The sequence below is a fragment of the Sphaeramia orbicularis genome, chromosome 15 (assembly GCF_902148855.1).
Source record: "Sphaeramia orbicularis chromosome 15, fSphaOr1.1, whole genome shotgun sequence".
Classification (NCBI taxonomy): domain Eukaryota; kingdom Metazoa; phylum Chordata; class Actinopteri; order Kurtiformes; family Apogonidae; genus Sphaeramia; species Sphaeramia orbicularis.
Genome location: NC_043971.1, coordinates 32,754,404 through 32,768,912, shown reverse-complemented (window position 1 = coordinate 32,768,912; position 14,509 = coordinate 32,754,404). Strand labels below are relative to the sequence as shown.

The 14,509-nt window shown below is 37.9% G+C and overlaps 2 protein-coding genes across 2 annotated transcripts; one reads left to right on the top strand and one right to left on the bottom strand.

Moving 5' to 3' along the window:
• The first annotated feature begins 455 nt into the window (after positions 1-455).
• On the top strand, positions 456-3,875 carry bnip4 (BCL2 interacting protein 4). Its single transcript, XM_030155293.1, has 6 exons — positions 456-621; positions 960-1,131; positions 1,243-1,303; positions 1,976-2,082; positions 2,428-2,577; positions 3,269-3,875. Exons 1-6 carry the CDS (start codon positions 579-581, stop codon positions 3,309-3,311), a joined length of 576 nt encoding a protein of 191 aa, XP_030011153.1. The 5' UTR covers positions 456-578; the 3' UTR covers positions 3,312-3,875.
• Positions 3,876-3,933: 58 nt separating this feature from the next.
• LOC115433788 (protein phosphatase 2, regulatory subunit B, delta) lies at positions 3,934-8,889 on the bottom strand. The gene is made up of 10 exons (XM_030155292.1): positions 8,712-8,889; positions 8,443-8,517; positions 7,849-7,946; positions 7,546-7,711; positions 7,329-7,441; positions 7,041-7,218; positions 6,734-6,898; positions 6,260-6,429; positions 5,928-6,019; positions 3,934-5,603 (listed from the first exon to the last, which is right to left on the bottom strand). The coding sequence occupies exons 1-10, from the start codon at positions 8,716-8,718 to the stop codon at positions 5,324-5,326; spliced, it is 1,344 nt and encodes a 447-aa protein (XP_030011152.1). The 5' UTR covers positions 8,719-8,889; the 3' UTR covers positions 3,934-5,323.
• Positions 8,890-14,509: the final 5,620 nt, after the last annotated feature.

Here is a 14,509-nt window from a genome sequence, read left to right as displayed (position 1 = left end):
GCCACAAATGACAAATGTATACTGCCAAAAATATTTACAATCTGGGATATTTGTAGCTATTTAGAAAATTTGAATTTATTAAAGATTATAATGTAAATTGTCTTATCACATGTTTAAGGGCCCTCATTTATTAGCTTCTGATGTGTCCTGTTACAAAATGTATCTGGAAAATGAATTGTTGATCTTAAAAAATATATGGTTCCAACTGAGAGATAAAGTCCATGAGCTGTTACTGCCATCTGCAGACAGGTGTGTTACACTGTTTTATTAAATAAAATAATTAAAGGTGTAATAGACTGTAATGATCCACAGCTTTGTCTTGGGTGTGTATCCCACTGTTTTTAAGCCTATCGCAGACATTTGTACCTATTTTTACTGATATGTTGCAACGTGTGCATCCCTCCCCGCGTGCCCTCGTTTTCACAGCCAATCACATTTCAGATAAACATTACGTTGCGTCATTGTTATTGTCGCACTCGGAGGTGCAGCTGCTAACACAGATTTCGCCACCACTGAGCTTATTTTTAAGGCCTTTAACAAGTCCGTAAAGAATCGACTGGCGACACAGTATCGTTACAATGTCACTTCAGAAGGACGTTCCATCTGATGAGAGTTTGCAAGGTACGTATTTACGACGGAAAAGTGTATATTCGAGAAGCTCGTGCTAGCGTTAGCATTTAGGAAAACACAACGGCCTGATTATACAGTAACGATGCAGCTAGCAGTGTAAACAACGTGGGGCGATGTTTCAACAGCTAGAATAACGATTGACATAGCCACTGATAGCCCACTGAAGCCTATTGTTTAGTTAAAATCTAATGCCCTACTTAGTTAGTGCTGATTGTTTGAACATGGTTGCAAAATGCCCGTGAGCCAAGGACAGTGTATCTGTTTATTCTACATTCACCCTGCGTCGCAGCCAGTAAATGCGTCAATAACAATGCGCATTGTCATTTAAGGTTCCTGGGTTGAGCTGCACTTCAGCGGCACTGGGTCTCAAGCTACTAGTCATCACGGAAGCCAGGAGCAAATCCCCACTTACAGCCAGGAAGGTGACGTGGAGAAAATGCTGCTAGAAGCACAGCATGAGTCAGGGAGGAACAGCTCCAGAGGAAGCTCCCAGTGTAACAGGTTTGTAGGGCGAAGGGAACCAGGGTTTCTGATGATTGTGCAACGCCTACTGCCAGTATATGCACTGTGTTGCGATGCATAATTAATGTTTTTCTTTGTGTTCTTCAACAGTCCACTTAGATCTCTGACTCCTCTTCTTCTCTGGAGAGGCTCAGAAGGGAACAGCTCACAGGTAGAGGCTGGAAATACCTGTATCGAATTATATGATTGTTACATAACACTGGTAAAATACCTCCAGAATAAAAGTAGTGAATCTTAACCAAGTTTGTGTCACTAACAAATAAAATATAATCCCTTATTAGTCCCTCAGTGGGTAAATTTGCAGTGTAGCAAGGATGTAGTAGTACAAGTTGTTATTTACACTGGTCTCTTCCAGACTAAAAGCAGGCTAAAAGTGTAACTTTTACCAAATTGGGGTCACAAGTCAAAAGTGCTAGTTGGGTATAGTTTTCAAAATACAGTACAGTCGTGGGTCAAAATTTGAAATTCTGGGAATTAAGGAATGTTTGTGTCAGAGCTACCAGATCTACTACAAAACATTGTCTGCACATTACAATGCATTCACTTCACAGGTTCTTTCTAGTGAAACATTTGTACATCTCTCATATAAATGTACATAAACCGATATATATGCGTAATAGCACTTAATCATATATATTGAAAATGGATAACCCGCACCTTTGTCATGTGTTTTCCAGTTCTGAAAAAATTCAGATTAAGATCTAGCACATTTAATCTCTGAGGCATCTGTAAAACTGAAAACAAAACTGTAGACTGGTGTAATGTTTGAGGCCTTTTTGACACAGTGTGAGTTCTGATGTGTGTCTTCATCTGCTACTTTTAGTCAGATGAAGACTTCCAAGAAAGAAGACGGGAAGTCGAGAACCTGATGAAGAAAAATGCTGACTGGATTTGGGACTGGTCGAGTCGACCTGAGAACAATCCACCCAAGTATGTAGACACCACTGTTTGGTTTTATCTGGTTTTTAATTAGGCTTAATTTACATGTACTATTGACAGTAATAAAGATAATTACTAAGCATTAATATATAAAGATACTATCACATTACACATTAATTTATTGGTCCCCATGAATATAATTTTGAGGCAGAGACGGTATTAAATCTTCATTTATTAATCTCTTAACCACATATTATCTTAACATTTTTATTTAGGGCAGAAATTTGTAATTCAAGATGCTATCTGTGTAAGCAGATGTAGTAGTATGACATTAGACAGGCCCCCATTTATTTTAATATATTCACACCAATGAAAAATTAATGTGCTTCTCCATAGGGAGTTCCTGCTGAAGTACCCTAAGCGGGCGACCTCTCTCAGCATCAGAAATACCAGCGTCATGAAGAAGGGAGGCATTCTCTCAGCTGACTTTCTGAAGCTTTTTCTTCCCTCGTTAATCATTTCCCACATACTTGCTGTTGGACTAGGGTAAGCAACATCATTAAACTCTAAATTTTGCAGCATGATTTCAGAAAATAAAAACCCAAAGTTCTAATCTACATTTTCTCCACATTAGAGCAATATGACAGAGGTATTCATGAAGATCCATTTAGATATTATCACATATGTATGTAATTAAATTTAACAGACATTTTGCATATTGTATCTGTATCGTTTATTATACCTGGTGGCAATTTCGTTTAACTGAAATGTAGAGCACAAGGCAACAGTATTTACTGAGTAAAGAAATCAGTCTTAAATTGGTCAAATTAGCAGCTTGCTTCTTTCTGAATATAATTAGTAGTAGCACAATAAAATGTTTAATTTAACTATGCAACAGCTGCTAGCAAAGACAAGACAGTAATACTTTTATCATAAATTTTGAAACTAAAACAGATACAGTGGCATTTCCAACTGTGTCCACTTTAGGGATACTAAAACACCAGATAAGAATGGATGCTATATTTAACACAGGAAAATTTGTGTTTTAAAACAGCAGTTGGCTGACATCATGATTTGTTTTTAGGGAAGACACCTAATGGTAGAGATACTATTTGTAATTTATCTTAATAAGGTTTTGCAGATGCATCGACATTGAGCTTCATAATGTATTTTTTCTTAGAAAACTGTATCTTTTTCTCATCTTCATCACATTTAATGCTTGTATTTCTCTTTCTAGGATATATATCGGGAGGCGCCTAACTTCCCACAACACCTACTGAGTAGGATGGTGGTGTATTGAAACACCTTGTCACATTCCTGTGACCAGCTTAGCATGCCTTAAAAATGGGACATTCTGAAGATCACGGGAGACGTGGACATGTTACACAGTACATTTTAATCAAGTGTGCCACCTCACCCATAGCGGTTTCAAGAGTTATTGTCAGTCATTGCTGTCCCAGTGTCAATACCTGATGACAGCACTGACCAATCCTCTGTTCTTGCTGTAGTCCCCTCCCTGGCCTGGTTATGACTGTTGTGCTGCTTCCTGCTTCTCATATCTGCACAGAACTGATGCGTCAAAGCCTTTTTAAGAGATGAGAAATTACTTGATTTTAAATCACATCGTTGATTATATTTTGTAAGATCAGCAATTGAGGAAACATTTTTGTTTTTACTTTTTCTTGTTGTCAAAGGGATCATTAGCATAGTGTTTTAAGTAATGGCATTTATTACTGATTGCTCAATTTGTGCAAATGTAAAATGTGAGGAGAATCACTACGTTAGTTGATTAAGCACAAGCATGGTCCACTTCTTTGTAAATGAAATAAAGAGTATAAAACGTGTTACAACTGTAGTTGCTTTAAGACTCCCCACCAAAGAAACGGACAACATACAGATGAACACAATTAAAATTTTATTGAACTTTGGTCAAAATAATAAACAAGTGAATACATTGCCACCATGTTAGGAATCAATGGACAAAGACAATGCATTATTATGTGTTTGTTTTAATGTCATCAGTATATGCTTTGTGTAGTCCACCTTCATTTCTGCATTCACAACTACAGAGATAAGATCCACATTTGCAATATGTGGTTCAAATTTGGGTGAAATCCCTAATAAATGAATAAGGGCACATGTATGAGGCCTGTCTGAATTTCCTACTTATTAACATGATCTGGAGGCACTGTCACAAACGGTGTGGTGTGCAATTTTCCTCCTTTGTGTTTTCATAGACAGCCACATATAGCAGCAGTATATGAGGACATAACTCTATAAAATAGGATTTACAAATAATGCACATGAGGTTTGTAAAACGTTTGGGGACATAACTTGTAGCCGTCACTGATAGAAGTAGGTATTAAGGCTGCAGATTCCCTTTGTCCTGGGCGCCAACTTGTGCCATGTAGTTTTCAGCCTGCATCCTAAAACATGGTCAAAAACTAGAAATTAATGTCTTGACACAAACACGTTATTGGTTGTCTCCAGCAGTGGCTCTGAAACTGGTAGCCCCAAAATATGATTTCCGTAAAGTTTTTGAGATCTGCTCAAAAGACAGTGGTGTGACTGGACATTTTCCACCTCTCTACAACATAAAAACATGCAAAGCAATAAACATGTTTTAATACATACTTCTAAATTTAAAAACACATCTGTAGTTTTAGTTTCTTTTATTATGTGGATGACAAGGTGTACTTGAGTAGATACAGTCAGTGAAATTATGTCACCGTATTGACTGGGGTAAAGTAAGAGGAGGGAGGAAAAAAAAAAGTCCACTTTCCAAATTCATGGCCTCTTCCACCGGTAGGTTGGCCTGAATACACGGCCAAGGGGGGAATGTGACAGTTAGGCTTATTGGCCATTAATCCGTGCTTCAGTGGGCCCAAAATCTTTGAAATGGTGTTACAACTTTGACAAGACGTCATTATTAGGGCTTCCAAGAGTTCTGTCGTTAAATCATGAAATGAAGGCTTAAAATGTCAACACAAACACCAACGTTCAAGAGTTTGACCTCTAGGGAGTGCCATTCCATCAATTAGACCCGAATTGGGCTTTCTGGGTCAGGGGGGCATGTTGATTGCCCTGATGCCAAAGGCAAAAACAACCTAAGCTCAGACTCAAAATAAAACAGGCCTATGGATCAACCTCCTGTGGCAAAAAAAGTAGACACGTGCTTTCGAATTCTTCACCAGGAGGACAACGAGGCTGTTTCTTCTTATACAGATAGACAAGTAGTAGGCTTAACTACACAGGTACGGTAAAAGCCCTATCCTCTGGAGCCCCGAATCTTCTAGTTGATTTTGTCCTGGAAAATGTACAAGTTGTTGGTGGCTGCCACAGCTATCACGTTATCTTTGGGGTGCCACGCAGTATGGAGGATCTTCTTGTTGAAGTCCAGGCTGTCCACGCTGATCTCATCCTTCTTCCTCTTTCCCCCAGTGGATACTTTTCGTGGTTTGAGGGTAGCTCGTGGTTTGCTGCTCTCCCGGGATGCCTCCAGTGTGATGTCCCTCCTGGTGTTGCGGTCAAACATTCGGAAGAAGTTGTTGTATGAGCCTGTCATTATGGCACTTTGGAGAAAGAAAAGGAGAAGGTGTTGGTTCATGTCCAATACAGACTTCAATAAACTCCAATGAGCACATCATAATCCAAGTCAAGTTTGCTAAAAAAAAAATAAAAAAGTTTACATCCAGCGCAGAAAAAGATAGGACTTCATTGATCCCATCACTGGGAAAGTAGAATGTTTACAGTAACAAAATGCACAAAACAAAGCGCAGAAACATTCAAGAGTGAAACATGAAATATAGAAGAGCATCTACTACTTATATTACTTGTTCTGTACAAACATACATTTTTACATATAAATAAGGCAAAAAAAAAAAAAAGGTGCATACCTGTCACTACCGTTCCAGCAGCACTCAAACTTGTCAAAGATGCAATCATTTTCATACAACGAGCAGAGTTTACTGCGAAGGTATTCATGGACCTGGAAAACATTTGCCCACACAAATATATTTAGAAGAACCCACTGACACCATGACTGTGTCAATATATAAAGTATAACAAGAAATCATAGAGTACAAGCTTAATGGCACCAGCTACTATTCAACTGTTGACATCAGTAGAGCATGTCAGGACATGAAAGCACACATTTAGGTGTAGCTGGATTTACAAAGTTAATGTCAGTAAAATGTTATGCCAGTAGTTATGAGACATGTTCATGCACCTGATACGTCTCCACTGGCCTGTTCTCCATGTTGAGGTCCCAAACTTTGACGGAGAGGTAGTCACGTGTCATCATGTAGCGTCCGCTGTGACTGAACTTCACGTCCGAGATTGAGGAGATGATCTCAGAAAAAAAGGACCGGCTGCTTGGATCCTCAGGCTCCTCAAAGACTTGTGAATAAAAGTCACAAAATCAGTTGTTGAAAATGACAAGTGCTATACTCTTAGATTAAAACAGATTTATCATAAATCATTCTTTATAATCGTTTTAACGGACCCTTTGTGATTCAATTGAACAAACTTGTAGATATGTAAATAAGCAAATACATTACTAGAATTTCATAAAAGAATAAAATCCATATTCTGTCAGATAACAACAATCTTTGAATCTAGTTCCTTTCTATTAGTTATCTACTGACACACTGACATGACAGATAGTTGAACTCAGCTGCATCACTATGCTGGAGGTACTTACATTTCGAGTGCCTATCACAGAGTGCTGCCGCTCGCATGTCACACAAGCGGATGGTGCCTTTGCTACTGCTGTACACAAATACATTGCATTGGTGTGGATGGCACTCGGCAGCTGTGATTACTTCTGTCAGTTCCTCCATGTTGGCAGGCTTGATGTCTACAATATCTGGGGAACACACGGTTAAGGAACCAACAGTTTTAGATTTAGTTATAGGTAAGACATGACTCTGGTGGTAGCTCTACAAATCATAAATATACATCACGATAGATATACATATCATGTCTGCTCTTCTGCAGAAAAAGGATACTAAAACTTCTGTCTGTGATTTCCAAGTGCCATAGATTTATTCTTAGGTCATCTGCGGAGAGGTACGTTTCATGATCACTATTTACAGAAATGGAATTAATGTGATAGGTGTGCGCATTTGCAAAGATCCTCCGTGGGCTTGCTTCTACCATGAGATCCATTGGCATCAGTACTGGTACCTGAGAGACACAACACGCATGTGGTTTTGAATAAGTCTGAAAACTCTGAAATATTAAATAAATAAATAAATAAAAATAATCAGATGTCTGAAGTGTAACACTAAGCATACCCGTAAAGACGTGATTCTAAAAGGGTCTCTGAGACGTCCATCTTCATCTTTCAGGTTGTAACCTTCTGCTCTTTTATCTCTTTCACTTATTTTCCACAATTTGATAGTTTTATCTGAACAAAAACAGACAAAGTGGAAAAGAAAGGTGTAACTTGCAGGCTAAAAACAAGAACATGGTACATGGAATCGAGTTATGTTGTTTGTACAAATGTCTTACCATTTGTTGAAAGTAGAAAGTGAGCAGCATTTTGTTGTGGTAGCCATCGTATTTTATTAATTTTTTCCTCAATTTCTAAACTTTTCAAATAGTCAAATTCTGGCTCGTGACTCTGAAAAGTGCTATAGACATTGTACTCCCCACGTAGGTGTGGACGATTCTTAGACTGAAAAAAAAAAAAAAAAATTGTAATACATGAGCTGCAAGACATATCCGGTAAGAAACCAACACTGAACATAGACAGCAGATATATTATTACTTCAGTAACAAATATAAACAGCCATCATTCAGTACACATCTTACCTCTTGTTCATGTTGAAATATCACTACTCTGCCACCTTTATCTCCAGTTGCAAGCAATTCTCCAGAATAGTTGAACTCAACTGTTGAGATTATGTCAGCTGAAAGTGCACACAAACCAGAGTGAATCAGTGCATACAACTGAGGCTTGACATATAACACTGTCTTAGGTTAAAGGCTAAAGCTGAAGCTAATCACATGTTTTAAGAGAATGTAATACGTGTGCTGACACACAAACAGACTAAGCATACATATCAATGTATATATGAATGAATGAAAACAAGCATGATGTCACTGGACAATTTATGGACGCAGCACATTGACGTCATGGACACGGTCGCTCCCCTTTAATAGCTTAGCCACAACCTAGCATAAAGCTAGCTAGCGACAGACTGTAATTTAGAGAGGGCTGGGCGTTTACGTTAATAATCCTCAAACAGACTTTCACCACGCACGACTGCTTTCCCATAACAGAATCTCTGCGCACATCTAGCTAACGCGCATCTTATGAGAAACCCATAGAGCATCATCATCAGACCAGCTAACTAGCTACCCACCGTTTTTAGCCTAGCCAACAAGCTAACGTTAGCTACATACCTTCCGCAACATCTTCATCTATCGCTCCTTTCACTTGAGAGAAACACCACTGAAAATCATTTCCGCCTGCAACTCCTGTAGAAAGAAGACAGTGTTAGTTTGTTTCTAGAGGGCGTTTAGCCTGAGCATAAAATGACCCGACAGTGACACAGTTTGACAACTAGCAAGTTAGCTTGCCAGCGCTAACGCAGGCTAGCTAACTTGCAGATTCAGGCCATCACACACACCAAGTGAGGTGGATCCTTTTCCTTCCTTCAAAAGTAGCTTACCCGCCATTGCTTCATTTAGCAGCTCTTGCTGTACACAGCTTCCAATACCTAATCAACCAATGCGGCTTGCTTTGGGAAATAGATAGCATCCAAAATCAGTGTGAAGACTCGGGTCCAGATCTGTCAAGACCACGGAAATTATCCGTGATTTTTTTCTTCCAAAATGGCGCACAGTACATGGAGAAATGACGTCATGCACACATGCCACATCCTGGCTCCATCCATCCTGAGCATCATATTTTTAACTGGCACTTAATCTGTCACTTTTAAGCAGGTAACTGGATTGATTCACATTACAAGTAAGGATTAACTGCTTACTGGGTGGGTTAAAACTAATTTGGTGCTGTGAGGGTAAAAACATCCAGACTACACAGCAGGAGGTATGGATATGAATGTAAATACTGCCAAATTAGATAAAACCTCCAAGAAAAGTCACAGAGATTCTATTTACTGGTAGGTACAGTTTTGGTATTTTCCATATATAAAATTCACAAACTTAAAAAAAAAAAAAAAATTAATAAATCTTGTGGAGATATTGGCAACACAAGTAATCCTCAGTATCCAAAGTGTGGCATTCCCCTTGGATACTGTGTGTTGTGTTTTAAGTGTAAAATGTGACCTTTTTAACTTGTTTAAAGGTAAGGCTCCTTACAGTTGTCTTGTTTGTATTGCATGGTCAGTGGGTGACATCTAGTGGAGAAATTCGGAAACTACAGACAATTTCCTGTGAGAATATGCCGTGTGTTTTAGTATCTGTATCCTAGTAAATTGAATGCATTGAAGTTTACTACTGTTTTGCTGCGCTCACATTTTTCCAGTCCCCATTGTAGGCCTTATGCATTTCAATGAAATATTCATGACTTGGCTCTAATGCTTAACATGCAAAGTGTGTTAAATATAGAATTAGGTGTTTTAGCAATATTTCATTTCATTTGTTACTTTATTTAACAAGGACAATGCACATTCATCAACAGAAATCTAAAGAACTGTAAATGAACCAGCGATAGCCAGTGGGCCTAATTTTTATGTTTCCCTGGTCTGTTGTTAAAAGGAAACACAGGGCAATAAGAATTAGGAATCAGTTGTTGAAAAGCCCATTATTACTTTACTCAGAGCTTGGTCACTAATTGAGTCCTAGAAGTGCATAGAGATGTCATGCATATATCATTAAAATTAAGAGGATGAGCCTTTATCTTAACTTTCAATTTCTACTGGAAGAGATGTGATTTTATTGGCATGACTTTGTTGATCCCACTGTGAGGAAAATGCAGTGTTTGCAGCAGAAAAATACAAAAAACAAAGTGCATAAAGACAGGTGGAACACTCAAAAGTGAAACAGAAGATATAAAAGAGAATCTGATATTCAAATTTTTGGTTATTAGTTCCATATTAATGTTTTTATAAAATGTAGATATATCAGTGTGTTTCCAAAATAATAATTTTTGGCTTTTAAAATCTACCTGCCATTGCTTCCCAGTTAATCCACTCGATTAAATATGTCTTTATGTCACAAAAAAGAAAAAAAAAAAAAAAAAGCAAAGTTAAATACAGCAAACTGTGGCTTGAGGTCACTACATGAAGTGTTGAAACAATCCTGATGATTTTGACCTTGACATTTTTCTCAAATAGATGCAGATTTAATGCAAAATTATTTGTTACATTACATTAATCATCCGTTATTCTGGAAAATATGAAGGTTCTGTTAACCCATTTTTTTCCCTGGGTGTAATTCTTGTTGTCCATAGAGGTATTTGTTTCTTCAAATAGTAGATATTTTATGTGTGGGGCAAGCTTTCAACATTTTCTGCTCAAAATCTGTATGCTGAACGACTGTTTTTGTCAATATGTGCTGAAAATCAGGGTGCAGAAAATATATATTTAAAAAAAAAAGCGTAGATGCTGCTGTGGTAGTTAGTTTTTTAGTTTTATGCTTATTTTCTGTAAACAGCGTTCTCTGAGGGGTGGGAGCTGTCAAGAACTGGGAGGAGAAGGACGGCCCACAGGGGCTGATTGTGCAATAAATAAAGTCACATTCTTTAAAAAAGGAAATGCTGATGTTCAGAGGCAAGATATATGGAATAACTGTGCCACGTTTCTTGACAAAATAAAAATCCCCTTGTTGATTTCTTTTAATATTTTGATACAGACGGAACAGGTAATTAATTCCCAAGAAAAGCAAAAAGGATACAGAAAAAAAAATCTCACAGTCTGAATACTTTAATACCCTTTATTTATGCTTAATCTTAAGTATCATTGTGTCATAATTGCATGTTTTTAACCAAATGTAGCAGGTCACATGTATTGTTGAAGCTAATTATTCACACTGACATTAACTGTGATTATGGGAATATAGCCCTGGATAATGTTGTGCACATTGTGCCTTTGAGCTTTATTTGTTTTCTGCATCTGCAGATTGTCCTGGAGGTGGCGAGTGAATAAATAGGGATGTACCCTGAAAGACCTGGACCAAATCTCACCAAAACCTTCTCCCCGGTTTCTCCCAAGCTCCACATCCCTCTCATCACTCACACAGCATCCCTTGGGAAGAAGCAGAGCAGAGGCCTGGAGGTTAGAAACACAGTATCTATATATAAAGGTGGACCAAGTTGTACCTGCAGTATTGGTACAAGTTAGTTGGTCAAAGAAACAGAAATAAAAATGATAGACTATGCTTTGAAAAATGATTTAAGGAATTGCTATCCCCGAAAACTTCTCACAACCTCAATAGAATAATTAGTATAGGTGAGAATTACATGAAACATCTTTAACTGCATCACTACTTAGTAGATTTAGGCTCCTCAGAGTTTTCTAAAAAATAATTAGATGAACAAAATGGATCTTTTCTGTTTTTTTTTTTTTTTTACAATTAATTGAACACATTTAGTGTCTTTAGGGATAGCGTATCTATTTTTTTGTCTGATAGTACAAATGCTTTTTTTTTTTTTTTTTTTTTACATTTCAAAATATTAAATCTCACCTTATATAGTCCTACCACATTATATCCGTCCAAATACAAAGAGGAATACCACTAAAAAAAAATGTTAAATACAGATTTGGTTCTCTTTGTTTTTTTAATTCAAGCACAATTTATTGAACAAGGAGATTTTGAATATTACATGAATTCTCAGAGGTCCTAGAAAATCAATTTTTAAAAATATGTGCTGTATATTATACCAAAAATTAGAGTGGAGAAAATTGCTGCTGGAGTTCTAGCGCACTATTTAAAACCAAAGAGAAAATAATCATCTCAGTGTGGAGGAGAAACATTTGGATTAGGCCTAATTTGTGATTTAATAAACTGCTTATCTTAATTATTGTGTACATTGGATTTTCCACATTTTTACAACTTCAGTGCAGTGTACATGTGTGTGAATGTGTGTGTGCTTTGCCGTAGCTTCATCAGGTATAAGGAGAGGTGTTGACTTTATTCCGAGCCTCCAGTAACACCACTGACTCTGATAGTTCCCCATCCCTGTGGGAATTCATTATAAGACAGCTAGAGGCTGCTTGTGGATGGTTACTGTGCTGCCCGTATGTTAACTTGTCGCTATCGCGCAAGGCAAACATGTGGTGCAGCTGCTTTCTCTGGCTGTGGGCAACCTGGAGAGATTGATTGGTGAGCCTTCTGTTTTATCCAGGATCAGGGCCACATTCAGTAGACATGGTGCCTCCGGAGAAGCAGCCATTTTCCCCAGAAAATATGGCTCATTACCAGCACAGACAAAATGAAGGTATATTGACTTTCTAACATCTTACAACATACCTATTCTTGAGCCATTTAACAACCAGCTCTTTTTTTGGCCTGAAAATCTTTACTTCATTTTAATCGCCAGTAACTGTGTGCAAAACCATTTATAGTCCAGGGTTTAAAGGGAACTCCTCATAATGTTCAAGTGTGTTTTTCACAAAATCAAACACTGGTCTTGTGCTTTTTTTTTTTTAGTGTGAATTTACAACACAGACATGGACGTAAATACCTATACACATGTTAGCACAAACATACCCTTCCCCCACATTTGGTCCATCAGACAGATTTTAACTCAAACCATTGGCCAGTGGATGTGTCTGCTCTGCTCAGGGGCATGAGCTGTGTCCAGACCCTCAGTCTTAACTCTCTCTCACACACACATACACAGACACACACACAAACAGCAAAGACAAACACAATCAATTATTCAAGACTCTTGTTTTGGCTCATGTGTTTTTTCTTATTATTTCTGTTCTGTTGTTTCTATAGCATCCACTGGCAACCTAACAGCCAGGAGGCCCGATGGGTGAGATATGAGGCCTGATGACTAGAGGTCTGTGTATGTCTTTGTAATTTAGATGGCAGAGTGTAATTTGCATGCACAGCCTTCAACATTGTCTTATTGTCTGACGGAGATTATCCTTGCGGCTCTCTGCAACTGAAGGTTGTCAAAGACTTGGCTTGGAAGACAAACCTTTGTCTCCTTGTTTATTTCCCCCGAGTGGAATTTTTTTTTGTGTGGTCATTCAGTGTATTTATACCACACACTACAGTTCACATAGACAGCCCCTTTAAATGCTGCACTGTCCTTTAGTTTTGTTCTTTAGTATTTTTTTTTTCCCAGCAGGAGCCTCTTTTATAATGGTTTAAATGTGCACGTATAGGTAGTGTACAGTGTCTTTTACTCACAATGTCCCACTTCAGTGTGGCAATTTGTGCACTAGATGGCACTATGGCACTTATTATTCAATGCCAAAGGACAATTTCCATTTTGGAGGATGAGTGCGAGCTGCTGACACAAGTGATGATCATAAAGTGCATGTTTTTCCCAAGCTCAAGCAAAGTTGATAAGTAGCACCGAGAATAGCCCACTTGAACTTATTAATTAACTGTTTGACCTTTAAGTGAAGTTGCTGTGCTTTGTTTTGGATGCCAGCATATTAAAAATTGATGCCATAAATTCCAGCAAAGTATCACCAAATCTACATTCTACTCTGGCTGAGAGCTTTTTTTTTTTCTTCTTTTTTTTTTTTTTGAAGGCTCAGGTGAACTTTAAACAAAATATATTCTCCCAAATCAATGAAAACAAAAAGGAATCATGTTGAGGAGATACTGTATATTAGATGTGAATCCTTGCAGCAATGATGTCCTTGTAACAGATCATATTGTAAATAAGATGGGTTAAATTGCACTTGTAGCTTCCCTTCAAACAGTCAGACTATTCTCTCGAGGGGACAAGAGAGAGTGCTGCAGACTCTTTCTCTAATAACGCTAGACAATGAGATCCTAGCTCATAACATAGGCCTCCACTATATAGAACAAGTATTGGGGGCTTAGCAGCTAATAAAGTGGCAAGTCTTCAAATCCATGTCAGAAGAGCAGAGTGCCACAGGGACCTTTCATAACACTTGTATGTGCAGGTTCAACTGCAGTGTAAAGGTTACACATCCACATTGTACTGATCTAACCTGATGAGTTGCCTTAAGCCCCACAAATTTCAAGGCTGTGTTTCTTATTTAAAGAAGTAGAGCAGCATAATTCTCCCACTCTCCAAAAGATGACAAGTGAAGACAGTGTGAAAATGAATGTTTGAGACTCACTAGTGCACATGCAAAAAAAAAAAAAGAAAAAAAAAGAAAAACTATTCTGTATTTTTCTCTGTAGGTGTAAAGAAAGTACCAACAACATTCATTCTCTTTGTTAAAATGCATTTAATTTAGATTCGGGGTTGATGAGGTTGTTTTGACACATTTCATGAAGGTAATATTATTTTTCAGAATGAGCAAAAAATACACATCAATTTTCTTAATTGAATCATGTTGCCCTTTGA

Coding starts and splice junctions, on each gene's coding strand:
- LOC115433788 (XM_030155292.1), bottom strand. Junction 7,219..7,328: donor TTAGAATCACGTCTTTACGG/GTATGCTTAGTG, acceptor TGTGTCTCTCAG/GTACCAGTACTGATGCCAAT. Junction 6,430..6,733: donor CTGTGATAGGCACTCGAAAT/GTAAGTACCTCC, acceptor TTTATTCACAAG/TCTTTGAGGAGCCTGAGGAT.
- bnip4 (XM_030155293.1), top strand. CDS start 579: ATGTCACTTCAGAAGGACGTTCCATCTGATGAGAGTTTGCAAG. Junction 2,083..2,427: donor CCTGAGAACAATCCACCCAA/GTATGTAGACAC, acceptor GCTTCTCCATAG/GGAGTTCCTGCTGAAGTACC. Junction 2,578..3,268: donor ATACTTGCTGTTGGACTAGG/GTAAGCAACATC, acceptor TTCTCTTTCTAG/GATATATATCGGGAGGCGCC.